This window comes from Spermophilus citellus, assembly GCF_964194105.1.
Source record: "Spermophilus citellus genome assembly, chromosome: 1".
NCBI lineage: Eukaryota > Metazoa > Chordata > Mammalia > Rodentia > Sciuridae > Spermophilus > Spermophilus citellus.
Genome location: NC_138182.1, coordinates 139,205,133 through 139,224,064, shown reverse-complemented (window position 1 = coordinate 139,224,064; position 18,932 = coordinate 139,205,133). Strand labels below are relative to the sequence as shown.

At 43.3% G+C, this 18,932-nt stretch overlaps 1 protein-coding gene across 2 annotated transcripts in view; it reads left to right on the top strand.

Moving 5' to 3' along the window:
- The window catches only part of GRIA1 (glutamate ionotropic receptor AMPA type subunit 1), a 301,467-nt gene that overhangs the window by 194,692 nt on the left and 87,843 nt on the right, over positions 1–18,932 (top strand). For both annotated transcript variants that reach the window (XM_081305244.1, XM_081305245.1), the window contains exons 9-10: positions 12,574–12,684; positions 13,381–13,587. In XM_081305244.1, the coding sequence (XP_081161370.1) occupies positions 12,574–12,684; positions 13,381–13,587 (318 nt within the window). The remainder of the gene's footprint in view (positions 1–12,573; positions 12,685–13,380; positions 13,588–18,932) is intronic.

The following is an 18,932-nucleotide window of genomic DNA, read 5'->3' as shown; positions in this document are numbered from 1 at the left end:
CTCCTGGACTCAAGAGAGTCAGGCCATGTGGGGAGTAGCCAACCAGGGTGCAGGGGAGTTAGACTCCTTCTGTGAGAATGTATTCCTCCATCTGCAGAAAAGAGATAAAAATCCCTGCTTTTGTCAAAGGTGCTTGTAAAAACCCAAGGGATAGGAAAACACTTTGAAAATATATTTTTTTACAAAGGATGTATACAAAATGCCATTACTATTCCTGAGGGATTTTGAAGTCGGAATCTGAGAATGATATTTATTGATGAAGTTAACAGTCTTCTTCTAATCCACACTTAGTCACATCCACTCCATTTATCATACGGAAGTCAAAGTGAATATTTCATGCATGTGTGGGTGGGGGGAGGATATATATACATAATATTTTTAAAAATATATTGTTAAAATCTTTGGGATAACACTCAAAATTCAACCAGATGCTCTCTGTCAATTTCTCCAAACATGATCTTTGATACTCCCTTCCTCTTTCCACTCCAGTCATTCTGATTGTCTTTCATTTCTTTGAATGTACCATGTTCTTTCTTGCAAAAGAGACTTCACATCTTGTCCCTCTGCCTGGGACTCTCTATGTTGTTGTCCCTTCTTTGGTCCGTCCAGTGCCTCCTCAGTCTTCAGTACTTGGAGCAAATATCATTGCCCAGGGAAGCCTTTCCTGGCCTCCTGTATTTCAAGGCAGCCTCTGCTTCTCTGTCCATGGTCTGCATCACGTGTCTAAATCCTGGTGACTACCAGACATGGCATGGTGACGACCAGGCACCATACAGTGACGTAGTAGAGCACCATGGGTCACTGCACGGGCTCCAAAACCCTGGAAATGGAAGCCTGACTCCATTACTTAACCTGGTGAGGACACTGCACAGGTTATCCCGGGCTTTTAGTGCCCTAGTTCTCTCATCAGGTAAACAGGGATCACCATGATAAATGCTGGCCTCATAGGATCATTAAAGGAATTAAATGATCTGTGGGGTCCAGAAGTTCACAGTGCTAGACCTGGGCACATTGAAAGTTGTCACATGACCTCAAACACAGTGCTGTCTCTGCCTGTGCTGCCAAATGCACTTGCCACTAGCCACGTGTAGCTACCTAAAATTTTAATTATAAAAATTAAAAATTCATCTCTTGGTGGCATTCGTCACATAGCAAGTGCTTCATGCCATAGATGGAGAGTACTTCTATCATCACAGAATATTCTGCTGGATGACTGTGTACTCACTGTATCCCGAGCAAACTATGCCATTAACACAGGCCGAATATGTTTGTGTCTTTCCACAATGTCAGCATTTATTGAATAACAATAAACTCACAAGCCACACCTTGAGAGTGATCAGGTTGTCACCACTCTCAGCAGTGAGGATGTCTGAGAGTCAGAATTTGGGCAATTACAAGTTCTTTTATTCCGTTCCAATCTTAATTTCTAATATCTATAACACTTAAGTCACACACCACACTTCACAAGATGGTGTATATATATTAATACATATACATGTATATATGCATAGATGTCATGGAAAAACTAAGAAAGGCTAAGGCAGCCAGAGAGTTACAGAACACTGTGCAAAGATCACAGGCAGAGAGAGAGATGAATGCAGAGTAGGAGTCACTAAAGGTGGTCAAATAAGTATTTTAATGAACCAGTTCTGCACAGTTGTCAAGGCAGAGGGTCCAAACAAATGGCAGTTTTAGTTTCAGAGTGTCAGTGCCCAGTGTCAGCTTGGTGTCAGCTTGGAATGGGCTGTGAGTCATGGTCACAGACAGGAGAAACTGCTCTATGCTGAAGCCCAGAAGGACTGGGAATCAGAAGTTTGTCACTTTGACAATTTTCCTGGGCAAGGCTCTTGAGAGTGATCAGGGTATCACCATGCCCAGTCTTGGGGGGGGGGGAATCACCTGTTAATGGGTCTTAGGTTAGGGGTTGTCTCTGGTGGATTTAATAAGCTCCTGGTGTTCCTGACATGATTTGGGATGTCCATGCGTTCAGGTGCTCCTTGATTTTGCTGGATAACTTGGCACATGTCAGTTATCAATGTGCCCTGAGGTTGTGGTGAGCAGATGGTGGCTGTTTACTTGTAAAAATAAGCTGTGGAGTCATTCTACCTCAGCACTCTGACTCAAAATAAAGGAGCTCATGGCAAACCACTGCTTTACAAAATGGAGTAACTCAGGGCTAGGCACAGCCTGAAAACCACAGTTGCCCACATCATGGCGTAACTCAGAGCAGGGCACAGCCTGCTCTCCACACACTGCATCCTCAACCCCCTGAAGCCTATCCTCTGTACCCTCTGTTCTGGAGCCCCACCTCAGCTCATTCTGCGCGTAACGAGTTGTTACCAACAGTGGCTTCAAACAACACACATTTATCACTTTACAATTGTAAAAGTCCTACTGGGCTGAAACCAAGGAGCTGGCAGGGCTGTGCCCCTTACTGTAGACTATTTCTTTACTTTTCCCAACTTCTTCTATTGGCTGCCCTCATTCCTTGGCTCCTGTTCTCCATCTTCAAACCCAGTGACATCCCTCCTTCTCTCAAACCTAAGCTAAGAAAGGTTCTCTTCTTTTAAGGACCCTTATAATTGGGTTGTGCCCACTCAGATAATCCAGGATGATCTCCCAACTCAAGGTCTGTAACTTTAAGTACTCTGCAATGTCCCTTTTGCTGGTAAGTTAACGTGTCTACGGTTCTGCAGATTATGGCATGGACGTCTTCAGGGGACATTATTGTGCCTACCACAAAAGTCAAGTATTTTCTCTGTAGTTAAGGCTTCTCCATGCAGAAGAAGCTACCCTTGTCCTCTTGTGTTCCCACAGCACATTTGACTCCAACAGGACATCACCACGCTGGCTCTATGACCATTGGCACCATCTCATCCTCTCTCTTGGACTGAGAGCAACCTGAAGGCTCCTAGAGCTCATTCCTAAGGTAGCTCTTCAGTTATGAGCTACCTTATGCCCACTGCCTGTCTTTTCCAGCAAGCCTTTGGTGTGGGGATTATACAAGGATACTCTATGGGAACAACATCCACTATGCTTGATGCTCTTCCAGGAATGGGTCACGTCACACTTCATCTTTGTTACCCCCTTTTCTTCTCATCCCTACTGCCAGAGAGACATCTGCCGAGTCGCTTAGCTCTCATAACCCTCAGTTTCCACATCTATGAAATGGACAACGTCTGGATGAGCACCTGATCCCTGTTCAGTGAACAATACCTATGTCAGTGTTCATCAACATTTAGGGGAAATGCCAAAGAGCGGCAGGTGACTGGCATGGGGGAAACAATGAGGTGGCTTGTTTGTGTCTTTCGAAGCATTTTGTTCCTTAGCGTGGTTGTAAATGATATCAACCTTAGTAATAGAGCCCACTTTTCCAGACAAGTAAACTAAGGCAGAGAGGCCCAATGGGCTCTCTGGGGTCTCACACTGAGCTATGGCTGAATGAAGCCCCAGCATGAGGGCCCCGCCTCTCCAGCCCTTACTCAACCAGCCACAGCTGTGGCCAAAGCTGAGTGGATCAGAATGACACAATCAGGACATTTCTGATGGCTGATGAGTAAGGGGAAGCAGCGAGGGGAACGTCACTGCCCCTGAAAGGACACCAGCCTGTGACCTCCTCCCCAGGCTGTCTTCATTGCGGAGCGTGAGCAGGGTTGGCAGTATCACCTCCTGCCTTACAAAAACAGGAATACAGCAGAGTTTTGGCAGAAGATTTGGAACAAGCTAGCAGGTTGCTCTTAGACAGAAAATTACTGACCATGAACCTGGACTATCCCTCAGAATCCTCAAAATGGCGTTTTGTCCTTGGGGGGGGAGGGGAATTATTGGCATTTTCTTGTGGCATGTGTTGGTATTTCTACACAATGCACGAACAGCTGTGTGTTTGTCACAATTAAAATGTGGATATGGATCTGCATTTTGCTCTCTGGAGTAGAGGAGAGGTTTAAAAAAAAAACAGATTCATTTCTACACATTAGCAGTAGACTGGATGCATTGGGAGCATAGTTATAGTGTAACAAGTAAGAATAGAAGCAAAGACTTCCACCAAAGGGGCCATCTTCTAGCTGTGTAGTCTCCAGCTTCTCTCTGAGCCTCTCTGGGTCTTTAAAATAAGTTAGGGATGGGCAGGATAACCCTGAATTCCTCTCAGCTCTGATACCTTGCATTCCCCTGAAGAAAAGTGCCAGGTGATCTCATTTTTACCAGCCTCCTTCCCCTGATCATGTGGTTCCTTTCCTCTGTGAAAGGGAGGTAGAGCATTCATCAACACACAAGCTACCCTTTATGAGTTTTTCCAAAAATCATTACTTCTAGGAGCAGAGGAGTTGACCTCAAACCTTTTATAGAGACTGACAGGAGCCTTTTATCTCTTCAAGAACTTCTATGAAGAACTCCTCAAGTGGAGGTGTTTTAATGAGATTAGTTGTTCTCAGCAAATAGTAGAATTACCTAGAGACCTGGTTGAAAATGCAGATTCCTGGGTCCTGGCCCCTGGACACCCTGCTTTGGGAGAAAAGAGGCCCCTGCAATCTACACATTTCAAAAGTTCCCTCCCCAGCGTGAGGGGCTCCTGGTGCTCTGAGAGATGTTGTGAGAAACATTAGCCAAGTTGTTAAGAATGTTGGCTTCAGACAGATCAGGATTTAAGTCTCAGGTGTACTCTGTGCCAGACACAAGACCTTGAACAAGCTATTTAGCCTCCAGGAACCTCAGTTACACCTTCTCTAATAGAGCACAGGATTGCCGCAGGATTCAAAGAGACGATGCCTGCAGCCTCCATAGTAGGAGGTTCCCAAGAGTAGCACCAGTAGACCTTCAGCCCACATTTGTTTAATTGTTGTTTGTATTTTAAATTCCCTCCAACAGGTTGCAGGGATTTTATGTCAGTCCCAAGTTTGAGTGAGGCTGCCATGCAAGCCCAAAGAATGAATGGCTAAAATCACATGGTAAACTTAAGATCCACGAGCAAATTGTTGTGCTTTATCTTTTTAGATCCCAAGGCTGTTTTGAAACTTCCTTTCAAGTGACTAAATCCTCTCTTAGAGTGTGGGCTTAAACATTCTTTGTTTACAGGGATCTGACTTCTGAAAATCCCTTCCTCCACATCTTACCCTGGGGCCTTTTACTCTGCCAGTCTCCCTGCACACTGATTTCTCAGACTTCAAGGGTGACCTAGTTGTGCTGGTTTTGGTGAACATTACGTGACCTTACCTGGTGTGTGTAATAAAAAGGAACTGCTTCTTCCAGATTCAGGACACTCTCCTGATCTTCTGAGCTATACCCTGCCTGCTCATATGCCAACACACCCTCTAGGAACCTAGATCTAGCCTGACATCACACTGGAACGTGTGTGTGCTAAGTGTCCATGCATCATAAAGTTTAGGAGCTTCAGAAACCAGGATTGGCACTGGCTCTGCTAAACTTAATCCTAGGAAGTCCCATTTAGAGATTCCACTTCACCCTGGGTACTGATTTAGGGAACCCTCTCTGAATAAAATACCTTGTCAAATTCATAGACTCAAATTCTCATAAATGGCTGCTCACAGGAGAACTATACAAGGAAATTCTTTCACTTTTTTTTTTTTAATCAAAGAATCAGAATGATTGTCGACTTAACATCCTTATCCATCACCATGAATCCCATAGCTGGGTTTTGTTTCATCATTGTTAGTTGTTATTGTTTTGTTCTTGCAGTACTGGGGATTGAACCCAAGGTCTCATATATGCTAGGCAAGTACTCTGCCACTGAGCTACAGATTTAGCCATTTTTTCAGCCCATTTTATTCTTTATTTTGAGAATAAACTCTCTTTAAGTTGCCAAGTCTAGCCTCAAACTTGTGATCCTCCTGCTCTATCCTTCTGAGTGGCAAGGATTACAGACATGTACCACCATGCCCAACCCATCCGATAGCTGGTTTTTGGACCTAGTGGAAGGCATCTATTCATTTCAGTTTGATTTAATTCTCTTCATCCTGTCTCAAGTTTGTTATTCCCAGTTCTGACCTCATTTATAACTGAAAATAAAAAAGACTGAGAATTGAAATGGAGCTAATTATGTTATATGTATCTATGAGTATGTAAAGATGAACCCATTAAGTGTAACTAAAACATACTGATAAAAACAAAACAAATAAAAAATTGAAAAAGAATTTTAGTTAGGAGGAATAAATACCAGAAATCTATTATATAACATAGTGACTATAATTAATAACAATGCATTAAATTCTTGAAAATGGTAAAAGAGCCAATTTTAGGCATTCTCACCTCAAAATTTTGTGAGGTGATGAGTATGTTAACTAGCCAGATTTAGCCATTTCACGATGTGCAGATGTTTCAAAATGTCAATGTTGAACACAGTGAATACACGATTTATCTGCCTACTTAAATAAAACTATTTTTTTTAAAAAAATCAATATTCTAATATCACAAAGAAATCGTCACTCTTCATTCCATATGACCTCTTAAGTCACCTTTAAATCTTTGCCATTTGATTTTGGACATACTGAATCCTGTTAGAGCTCTAAGGTACAGTCCCCATCCAATCACTTTTCTCCATTTCCACTCGCTGACCCCATGCCCAAGCCACCTTCAAGGCTCCGCACAGTACCCCCCTTGCCGGTCACAGACCCCCATCTATGTTTCTGCCTCTCTAACAAGTCCACTTTTGCACCACAAGGTCTGGAAAATAAATTTCAAACATGCATCAAATTCTATCGCTCCTCTGCTTAAACCTTTTCAGTGGGTTCCTGTCATCAGTAAAATACAGTGTCATCTCCAGACCCTGGCCTTCAAAGCCCAGACATCAGCTCCTGTTCCTCACTCTGGCTCATTACTCTGTATCTTTTCTGGCATTTTTCTGTTCCTGGAGCACATCAAGTTCATTCCTCCTCAGGACATTTGCACCTGCTGTTCCTTTACCTGGCTTTCTCTACCATTATATTTTCACACGCTGTGTTTCTCCTTGTCATTCAGGTCTGAGCTTGGGTGGAGCCATCTTGGACAGGCTCTCCCTGCTCAAGCCATCTGAAGTAGCTCCCCACCACCCAGCAGAGCCATCACTCTATTTTACTTTTTCGATACTGCTTACTCCTTGTGAGATACTTTTACTGCTTGGTTGATCTAAATTAAGATTGGAAAACTTAAGCCTACAGGCCAAATTCAGCTCACCACCTGTTTTTGTACAGCCCATGAGCTAATGGTGTTTTTTTTTTTTTTTTCCAACAAACAGTTGAAATAAATCAAAAAAAGATGATATGGTGACATGTAAAGATTATACAAAATTAAAATTTGTGGCCATAAATAAAGGTTTTTGGAGCACAGCCATGCTCATCTGTTTATATATTTTATCTATGGCTGGTTCCTAACAACAGCAGATAGGAGCAGTTGAAACAAAGAGTGCACCATCCAAAAGCCTCAATAATTCTTGTCTGGTCCTTTAAGATATTATAATTTGTCAAACCCTGATCTGGATATGGATTGTCTTTCTTCTCCTCTTTACCACTTTGCCACTTGTCTGAGTTGTTTTCTGCTGCTGTGACAAAATTCCACAGATTGGATAATTTATAAAGAAAAGAAATTTATTCTGCACACTTCTGGAGGCTGGCAAGTCTGACATTAAGGTTCTGGTGTCTAGTGAGGGCCCTCTGTTGCACCATGTGATGGAGGGCATCCTGTGGTGAGAACAGTCTCTTTTGTGACAAAAATCACCCTGCTATAACTCACCCACCCTCACAGTAACAGCATCAATCCACTCATGAAGGTGGAGCCGATAACAGCATTAGTCCACTCAAGAGGGCGAAGCCCCCCAGTCACCTTTTAAAGGTCCCATGTCCCAGTACCATCACAGTGGCAATTAAATTCCAACATGAGTTTTGGAGGGGACATTGAAACCATAGCACCACTAACCGTGGTCTCTAAAAGCAGAGACCATATTTGTATTACTTATTTTCTTCTTGGTGTCTAGAATATGCTGACATCACATACCTAGTAAATTCATGCAAATGAACGGCTGCTTATTAAATGAGTGGGAAATTCTTTGACTGTTTCTGGGTGATCAAGGAGCGCAGTACTCTGGCCCATATTTCCATAGATCTGCCAGCCAAAGGGGAAGAGAGAAGCTGGCTAATTCAGTGAAATAACACCTCCAGCAGATCTCAGATGAAATTACAGACAAATTTATTAACTTCAAATCCTTTAACTGTATTAGTCCAGATGACCCTAGGTGCTGTGAATGGATACATTTCAAAATCTCAGCTGTTTAATGCAATTGACGTTTGTTTCTTATTTACTTAGTGACTAGTTCTTAACCTGAGGGTTCTGTCTGAGACTCAGGTTTATAGAGGCCCGACTGCCTTCGTGGGTGTTTCTGGCTGTCAACATTTAACAAACACACCAGGGAGGGGAAAAAAATGAAAAATTTCTTTTTTCAATATCTTTATTTATTTATTTTTTTTTATTTATGTGGTGCTGAGGATCAAACCCAGTTCCTCATGGATGGTAGGCAAGCACTCTACCTCTGAGCCCAAAATCCCAGCCCCCCCCCAAAAAAAAACCCCGAAAACTTTGTGGAGATGTTAAGGGTCCATCTGAAGAGATATGCATCACTTCCCTTGCATTCTAGTGACAAAAACACAATCATTGAGCCCAAGTAGGTGCAAAGCAGGCTGGGAAATGCAGTTTCTGGCTAGGTAGCCAATATCTACACTATGGAAGGCAAACAAGAATACCTGGTGGTCAGCTAGTTGTCTCTGCCACAGGAGGCAACTTTTAAAAATTTTGATTATAATTGATGTCACTTTTGGAGGTCAGGAGTGTGGCTTCAAAGATGACCTAGAGATATCAGTGTGTAAATTCAATTAGATGAGTGTGTAAGGTAGATCAATTGAATTTTCAGTTCTATGAACATCTCCTTTTTAAAAACTTCATCCACTTAAAAAAAAAATCTAGACTCATTTCCTATATTCAAAGACTCTTTAGAGGTAGATGGAAAACAGGAGATCAAAAATTATAACTGGCCCCAGGAGAAGACCTCTTGCTGTCAGAATTGTTTAAATCCTCTCGTGAACAGTAGCCCCAATCTTCACCAAACTACTAACTCTGATTTACTTTAAGATAGAATCAAAGTTCCTGCATATCCTCAGTAGAGAATCAAAGTGCTGTATAATAATCCAACCCACTTCCCCACGAACAAGAAATATTCTCTCATCTCCAAAGTGCCATGTCTCTTCAGAAATCTTTGCCAGCTTTCTTTTTATCAAAATGTAAAACCATATTTCTCAATCCACTAGTTTAAATGAGGCATAAGCATGAGTTTAGACATCAATCTCTACTGACTCTGAGAATATTAGTCCTATTTTCCTATAAGAGGATTAGTAATACAATAATATTTTTTATAGTATTTAACTAGTCTACTAGCTTTTGATATGAATGTAGCTATAAATAAGCCAAGATACACATTAGTTTTTTATAGATTCTAATGTAACATTAGTTCTATGATTCTAGCTTTGAAGGGCCACCATCCATAACAATTAATATTTCTTTCAAAGACATATGTCTGGTACACACAGATTCATCTCCCCCCTCCATCTTTTATCAAAATAACTTAAGATTTTAGATCAGTGTTTTGTGGTTTTGAATCACTTACCCTGGGATATTCTGTATGTAAAGAAGAATTTGGCTTGTCAATTGAGTTTGGAATTGCTCTAGAATGTATACTTCTTTTGAGATTAATGATTTTCAATAGCAAATTAAAAACTGAAACGCATCATAGTGTAGAACTCTGTTAATCTTCAACTAGTCAGCACCCTAACTATGCACCATGTTTTGTACACATTTACTCATTCAGTTCTCACAGTGGCCCAGTGAAGCAGGTTACTATATTCTAGTCACAGATCAGGAACTAAGTCCCATAGCAAACAAGTAACTTACACAAGATCATAGTCATTAGGAGAGGCTAGCTCTTGAACCAGGTCTGTGTGAGGCCAGACAGATGATATATTGAGCAATGAACCCCCTCTTGTTTAAAATAATACTAGCGGCAAGCAGCTACCCCTGAGCTGTGTGTCTCTTTTTATTTTGTGATAGGATCTCACCAAGTTGCCCAGGCTGGCCTTGAACTTGCAATCCTTCTGCCTTGCCTCCTGTTAGTTGAAGCTGGGATTACAGGCATGCACACTACTGCTGGCTTAAATAATACCTCTTAATATGCTGTGGCTTTTAGAGGAATTAGGATCAAGTCAAAGGATGTAACTTTCCCTTCTGATAGTTGTACAGTCAGTAGGAATAATTAAACTCATGGACTTACAGTGAAAGAACGAAGGGAGGAGGAGAGAAAAGGAGGGAGAGGGGAAAGAAAGAAACAAAAGCATTCCCACACAGGCTACACCATGCACATGGGTGCCCTAAGGGTGAATCTCCACACAGTACCCTGAGAGGCACAGCCCTGCCAGGCCCTCTGAACCGTCTCTGCATCATCAGGGTGCTGGGCACCATGCTGGATCACAGCTGTCTGCTCCATTCTCGCCTCTCACAGTTCCTGAACTGCTTCTCTGTGAAAGGATGTGCTGGTGTAAAGGGAGGCACATGGATGAGACGCTACCGTCTTGTCCATGAGGAGTCTGCAGCACCGTGGAGAGATGGGACAGAGGTGGAAGTGGGGGCCCCAGGGCTGTAATGGGAAGGCTCATGAACCCCCCAAGGGTTGGCTGGCACAGCCCTGGAGTCAGCCTTCCTGGTTCAGATCCTGGCTCCCCTGTGACCTTGAGGAATTATTTGACTTCTCCACATCACAATTTCTTCACACTTAAAATGGGAAGGATAATTAGCCAACTTCACAGGGTTTTATGGGGATGAAAGGAGTTGAAACATATGAAGTACTTAGAAGCGTGTCTGAAACACAAAAGCGTAAGTGCTAACAAAGATTCCCAGCCCAGGGCTGAAGCCCCCTTCATAAGAACAGCGTTAACAGTGCAAAGCAGCCGCAGGAGACAGATGGCCAGGGTTCCAGGCCAAGCTCAGCCGCCTTCCAGCTGCACTACCACAGACAAGTTAGCACCCTCCCCAAGCCAGATGAAAGGACATGGGAACTGTGAGACACTCAGCCTGTGACTTAGCAAGAACATTATCCATGCTGGCAATGATCGCTGTTGTGGTTAATGACTGCGAGACTGCAGGGAGGGCTGAAGTTTTCCAGGTGAAGGAATTGGAAAAGACATCCAGGTGAAGGGGATGTTTGCGCTGACCAGTTGGCGTGTGCCTGGGTTTTCGTGAGGCTGAGCAGAGTTCTAGCTGTTGGGAGACCTGCTCACCTCCTATGTACGCACCTCCAGCTCTCCTTCCTTTTTTCCCTTTATAGCTACACCTGGCAGGATGATCACAAAACAAAACACAACTGTCTGAAGGGAGAAGGAGAAGAGGAGGGAAAATGGAAAAGAAGGGAAGGGAAAGAGGAGAGATAGGTATAGATAGGTTTGGGATGTGTGGTGTGTGTGTGTGTGTGGCAGAGAGAGAGAGGTAGATCATTCTGCAAATCCCAAACCTTCCATGGCTCCCTGCTGCTTTCAGTATATACTCCACCTCCCAAGTCTGGCTTTCAAAGCCTTCTGCTACTTAGACTCAAGCACCCACTGCCCTCCTGGCCAGGATGCGCTGAACTTGCCTTCACACCTTGGTTGCTATTCCTCCTAATCTACAAGATTTGGGCCCAGCCAGTCCCCTTTCTTAAGACCATAAGCCCCACCTCCTCCTGTTGTCTTTCTCTCCACATTGGATCCTACTCTCAGCTTTTGCTTCTCTGAACACCTTAGGCTTACTTACTTGGCATTTCTTGGGCTCCATGTGTGTTTCATGTCTTCCCTAGTAGACCAGAGGTGTTCTCAGAGCAGATACTCTCTTGGACTTCTTAGTGTCTCTCTCAACCCCACCACACACCAACACCAACGTTTTTGCTCAAAGCCTTGTTTGTACACAATAGGGATACAATAAATATTTGCTGAAAGATCTTAGAAAATGAGTTGGAAATAATAACCTGTTGATGTTTGGGAAATTAATGATATTTAACCTTAAACACAACTATATCCTCACTATTATAATAGTTTATACTTGGAATAAAGAGAAATAAATAAAGGATAAAGTAACTGTCCTAGGAAGTTAAATCTAGATAGAAAAATGTAGGTAACCTAAAAAAAAGTCAAAAGGAATATAATATTTAAATCATCTGATTTCAACTCTAGTTCAGAATGAGCCCACAGAAAGAAACCACCTGTAGACTTAGGTGGAAAGGTTTGACCTTGTAACAGCTGTGGGGAACTGAATACCCACAACCCTGGCTTGTATTGTACAACAGTTAAGCTGTGTAATCAGTTAACCCCTCACATCTCCAGGGGGCTAGTTTCCAGATATACCCCACCATTATGGCGAGTTTCACCGGGGTGTTAGGGATGGAAAGACCTGGGAAGTTTGGTTCTTGCTGTTGCTGTCTCCTGAGATGTTGGTGTACCTCATGAAGGTGTGATGCTGAGCTCCTTGCTCTCCTACCTGGCCCATCTTATGTCTCCACCTTTTTCTTACTAACAGATTGGTTACTGGAATGAAGATGACAAGTTTGTCCCTGCAGCCACCGATGCTCAAGCTGGGGGAGATAACTCCAGCGTTCAGAACAGAACGTACATCGTCACTACGATCCTAGTGAGTCCTCTGTCGAGGTTGCTTGGGATTCAAGCCAGACTACCATAAAGGTTTTCCACCAAGAGTGAGAGCTGGTCATTCCTTTTGCCAAAAACTGTACCATAGATAAACATAGAGATTGGAAAAGGGGATACTCTGTAAATAAGAGGCCCTGAATTTTCACTCTGCATCTCTTAGACTCACTATCATGTCCTTGGATAAGCCAATGCATGCTCTGGAGCCACTCTCCTCATATATGACACTTAAGGGTGACACAAAGTGGTGCTGGTTTTCATACTCCACCCTGCCTCAGTAGAAGCCTTTGCCCCCCTAAGTCTAGCACAGAAAGGACAGAGAAATGAAACTGCTGTGATTTTCAGTGGTTGATAACGAGAAATCTGAAACCTATTCTTGATCTACTTCCTCTTTTCCCAGAATTATCTAAAATAAATAAATAAATTCAAACAAGAGCTCCAAGAACATTATTTAAAAAGCCATTCATCATATTTCAATGGAGAAACATTCTTATGTTTTAAAAGCTTGATTCCTTATCCCAAGATGTTTATAAATGGATGCAGAAATTCAGGAAATAGATCTAGGGGCTGTAGAGACTGCCCTGTGTTAGCCAACATCCAAAGTGTACTCCTCTGCCCTGCTGAAGAGGGTGCCAGGGTGAACCCATGACCCACATCCTCTGTCTCCTTGTTTCTTTACCAGGAAGATCCTTATGTGATGCTCAAGAAGAACGCCAACCAGTTTGAGGGCAATGACCGCTACGAGGGCTACTGTGTAGAGCTGGCAGCGGAGATTGCCAAGCATGTGGGCTACTCCTACCGTCTGGAGATCGTCAGCGATGGGAAATATGGAGCACGGGATCCTGACACCAAGGCCTGGAATGGCATGGTGGGAGAGCTGGTCTATGGGGTACGTTCCTCCCAGGGTGGAGCTGGAGGGCAGAGACAGAGGGTTTGAAGGTAATCATTTGGTGGCTGGATGGTCTTACACACAAGTGCCTATTAGACCCCATAATTGAATATCATTGCAGCTGAATAGATAACATCAGTCCAAACATATTGTCTTAAGACATGCTTTGCTCAGGTTCCAGGTCTCAGCATCTCGTGACTTCAGCTCCAAGGTCAATTTTCTCAAGGCAGATTTTTGGGTTATCACTGCCCTACTCAAACTATAAATTTCTACTCTGGGATTCGATGTACCTGGATCCAAACTAATTTTCTAATCACTTGCTTCTATAGACCCTCTGGTGCAACTTCCAGTTCAGCCAACCTGTCCCCCCATTCTCCCTGTTCCCTACAGTGCTCCCTGCCATTCTCCACCTCTAAGATCCTCCTCCAAAACCTGCCTCACATATTACTTTTGGCAAGCTGTCTTTTCTTCCTCCCTCAATGGGTGTGGACTTCCCTTTGAACTGTTCTTGGCTTTTTTCCCTGTAGAACTTATGAGAATGTCCTTTCCCTGCCTGGTATAGTAGCGATCTGTGGGATAGTGGTAGAGCTACCCCATCTCTATATCACTCACCACACTCGAAATAACTGCATGCACGATGGCTGTAAAATCTTCAATAAACTAAAGCCGTTTCGAGAAGCCACTGAACGTCCTGCACTTGTTAGTATTTAAGGAGTCATTGAGAGACAAGAGATTCCCCACCAATCTACACATTTTAAAGCAGAAAAGACAATGAGAGAATAGTAAATGAGAGTGCAGAATCAAGGAGCGTGAATTGTATGATTCACATCAGAGCTCATGTGGGTTTTCCTAGCCCTCGGAATGGGTGCAGAGCTTGGAACGTGGCCATAATCAAACCGAAAGGGAGGAAAGCATTCCAGAAATTTCTAAAGTGTACACAACAGGATAGTGGTGGGAGGGAGGCAGCCCTGTCCTGTCGAGGGCTCTGAGTGAGCCAGGGTGTAGGGAAGAGCGTGGACTGGTTCAGTGGGCCCTGGGAGAGTGTGGAGGTGCCTGAGGAAGGGAACAGTGAAGGGCAATGGAAGAACATGGCGGCTCTGTGCGGGAAAGGGGCCAGTGTGGCCCCACTCACAGAAGCCGGAAACTCCAGCAGGGGATTTGGAGTGGAAGCACTGAGGCTGGGCCCCATGATGATGCTCAGTGCTGGTCAGGAGGCAAAAAATCACTTAAAGGAATTGTAAATCTCATCATCTTATAGCAGGGCAAGGTGAGTTTTGAGAATCCGGGGATACACAAAGGGAATTCAAAAAAAGAAGAAGATGGAGTTAAAAATAAAATAATAAAATATTCCTCAGGGAGAGGGCTTCTGAGACAACCTGTGAAGGTCGCTCATAGGCTGAGGAACGGGCTGTGCTTTCCTCTTTCTTCTTTCCTCTGCTGCCTTTCACTTTGGAAGCTCCACTGAGGAAAGACAGAGGTCTGGATAGAGCTTCTGGAGGCTGGTTTCCATGGGAACTTCCACCAAACTCTTAAGGTCATCTCCATGGCAACAGCTGTGAACTTTTCACCTTCCCCAGCATTCATCTTCACCTTCACCTCATGTAATTCAGCCCCTTGGTAAAAAAGCCTGTGATCTGGGCAGAATAACCGTGTGATCAACTTGAGGACAAGCCCCCAGTGCCAGATGTCAGTGTTGAGTCATTGGCTCATCAGGGCTCAGACAAGCAGGAGTCAACTCTGCGTGCCTCCGTGGTTAGTCCTTCCCTTGGTCTCCCCTTGCCAGGGTCTGTCCCCCTTCCCAGTAAAACTGTTTTCCACATTGGGCCCAACTGGCTAACTCTTCCTTTATTTTAAGTTCATCTTTCTTTTTCAATTCCCCTGAGAAAGAACAAAGGGGTTCAGAAAAATATTTCTCAAGCACAAACCATCAGAAAAGTCTGGAAAAAAATCATCTAGATGACTCTGAATTTATTCTTTCTTTGCCTTGGGTATAGCTGCTCTCTCTCTTGTTTTTAGCTATAATCGTAGCAGTAATATTTCATCAAATCACACTGCTCATGTGCCCCATGCTAGGCTATCCTCCTCTCAACCCTGTGAAATAGGTAAGGTCATTTTTCTATTTTATAGATGAGGAATCTGAGGCCCAGAAAAGTTAGATGATTTGGCAAAGGACACACAGCCAATAACAGCAGAGTTGGGACGTACAATTCTGCTGTTTGTACTACACATTAAGACAGACTCTATAGAAATCATAACATCCAAACACTGAACCGTAAAGCTAGTATTAGCCAAGCCAGTGGTGTTCTCAATGAGGAGATGATGCCACTTGTAGCTGGTTTCTGCTTCTTGTTGGGGAATGTTGCTGTGCCTTATTTCCAGATGCATGCCTGTCCATCCTTTGTCTTGGTGAAGCAGAAGGAGAGTGAGCTTTGCAGGCAGACACCTGGACTTGAGTTTCAACTCTGCCAACTTACCAGCTGCATGAGACCTGCAAGATAGGGAACTCCTCCAAGGTCACCTTCCTGAAACACAGATAGTGAATTCTTTATCACAGAGCCATTCTGGGGATATTCACCTGCACCATGCCTGGCTCAGAGCAGATCTACACCCCCAATAGTTTTATGTATATTTTGGGAATTTTTTTTGGGGGGGGGGATTGAACTCAGGGGCATTCAACTACTGAGCCACATCCCCAGCCCTGTTTTGTATTTTATTTAGAGACAGGGTCTCGCTGAGTTGCTTAGCCCCTCACTGCCGCTGAGCCTGGCTTTGAACTTTTGATCCTCCTGCCTCAGCCTCCTGAGCTGCAGGGTTTACAGGCATGCTCCACTGTGCCCTGTTTATTTTTTTTTTCCCATATCAAAGATACATACCACATTCCCCAAATTGCTTTGAAACAAGCATGGCATATTTCATTTTGGTATCTCCTAGGTCAGTGGGTTCTCAAAGTGTAGTCACTACTTCAACATTGCTGGGAACTTGTTGAAATTGTAAATTCTCACATCTCTGTCCAGATTCATTGAATCTAGAAACCCTGCCATCTATGATTCTGAAAGCCCTCCATGTGATTCTGATGTACCCTCAAATTTGAGAGCCATTGTCCCCAGATGTCAGTTTACAAAAATAATTTCTAGCACCTATAAAATGGTCACACTTCATGGCACTCTCAAGTAGTTGAATGGACTTGACCTTCACCCCCCCAAAATGTGAAGTAAGTATTTAAAACAAGAATTATGGTGCCTTTTTATAAATGCTTAGAGAAATGAATGATCCAAGGACAAACAATTTTAGAAATATTGCTTCCAACATACTCTTCTTGGAAATTGTCAGTGCATAGTGGTCTTTTAAAGGGTTGAAGGAATCTGCCCTAAAATAACCTGTTTAAATCTATATTTCCCAAGCATGTTAATTTTCATGTATACTTATTAACATCTTTCCAGAAATATTTCATGGAACGCATTTTTGAACCACTAAATGAACGAAGCATTAAGATAATGTGATTCTTTAATTTTCCAGCCTATGATCCTTTCTGTTCATTCATGTCAGGGAGCATCAGACAAATCCATTTAATACCCTGTACCATGTTCTGAGCTGGTCTGCATTCACCCTGTGGGTTATTTCCAGTCAATCCCTCCAAGTCATTTACATTACATTTCTCTCTCATTCCTTTTCTATGCTAAGTTACAGATAAAAGAGTAGATATCTTCTCCCTTGTACTGATTTGTAAGTATTTGTAAAAAAAAAAAAATCAAGATTTATGCAGCAGGTGTTGGTGGGGGATGAGGGGAGAACAGCATTACTATGAAACTCACACCTGACTCCTGCAGCATTTTATGGAGTTTTTCTATAAGTGAGAACTTAAGTCATTCTGAAGCCAGGCTTTTTATTCCACTTAAAGCACCTTCTCAGTAGTCCCAGCAAATGAGAGTTACTAGAAGGAATCTCTAAGTAGCAGCCGACTGGTGGTTTGGCAGGACCCTCATCTGCACAGTGTCTGTTCCAAGCTTCACATCTGGGCTGCTATACAGCAGCGTAAGACAAAGCCATTCTCCCCAACAGACTTGTCTAAGCACGTCTCTCATTTCAGAAATGAATGTTGTGGCAACTGTCCATAGAAGCCCTTTTGAGTTTCCAGGATCTCTTGATCTCGGGCCAACAGAGCGCTGGATTTTTATTGAGTAGATGCCAGTGTGTCTGTGATTAGAGGTAAGAATAAAGGAAGAGCAAAGGCCTGGAGATTCCACATGCTGGATACCCAAGGATGAACATTCATTGCAATCTTTTTATGTTCATCCACATGCTGGATTTGAAAATTAAAAATTAAATTAATTGCATATTTCTTAGCAGTTTTTCTGGGGGGGAAAAAAGTTGAAAATGCACTGCACTTTCTCACTGCCAGGCTCCTACTCTCATGGTCCCTGATTCCTGGCCTGCTGTCCTGTACCAGAGCAACCTGTCCTAACTCTACCCTCCTTTAATGCCCAATGTACATGTCACCTGTTCCATGATTCAGTTTCTGATCTCTCCAGCCAGAATGAATCCCTTCCGGGTCTCCTGTAGCATTTTATATCTCTTAGACAACATGCATCCCATTAACCTTACAGACTGGAAAGGTTGTGTATCTGTATATTTGTGTGTATGTGTGTGTGTGTGTGTGTGTGCATGCGCCCACATATTCATGCGTTTTCCCTACCAATTTGTAATTGCAATTGCGTGTGGAGACCATTGCTTACCTTCAGCTTTCAGCCTAGAGCTTATACATAAGTGCTCAATAAATGTTTATTGAGTTAAATTTGCCTTTACCACCTCATTAGCCAGGATAATCTTGGATGCAGGTAAAAGAAATTCAATTCAAAGTGGCTTAGGCAAACAGAAAGACTGGTTCATTTTCTTGGTGACAGATCTCTGAATGTATTGACACATGTTCCTAAGGAGGCCAAGGTAAGGCCTGAATTTAGAGTGGCCCAAGTTACAGCACCAGGGATTATCCTCAGCATCTCTCAGTTCTGGCTGTCAGGGGTAATGCTCAGTAGACTCCCTTGGCTCTAATGCCATCCTTCAGTGAGACTTCCCAGGTAGGGGGTAGAGTATGCTGATTGGCCAGACCTGGGTTATGTGCTTCCTCATGTAACAAGCATAGCCAGCCCCACTCCAACCTGAGCAGCTGAGAGGAGGGAGGGCAAGGGTGGTTTTTCAGCCACAGGAAGGAGACATGGCTGCTGGACAGGCAAAATCAACAGACAGAACCACAGCCTCCTTCTTGCAGGATGAAGAAGCCGTCTCTGGTAAGTGGAGCTGTCAGATACTAGGATAATCCCTCCAGTAAAATATTGAGCTGATCATCC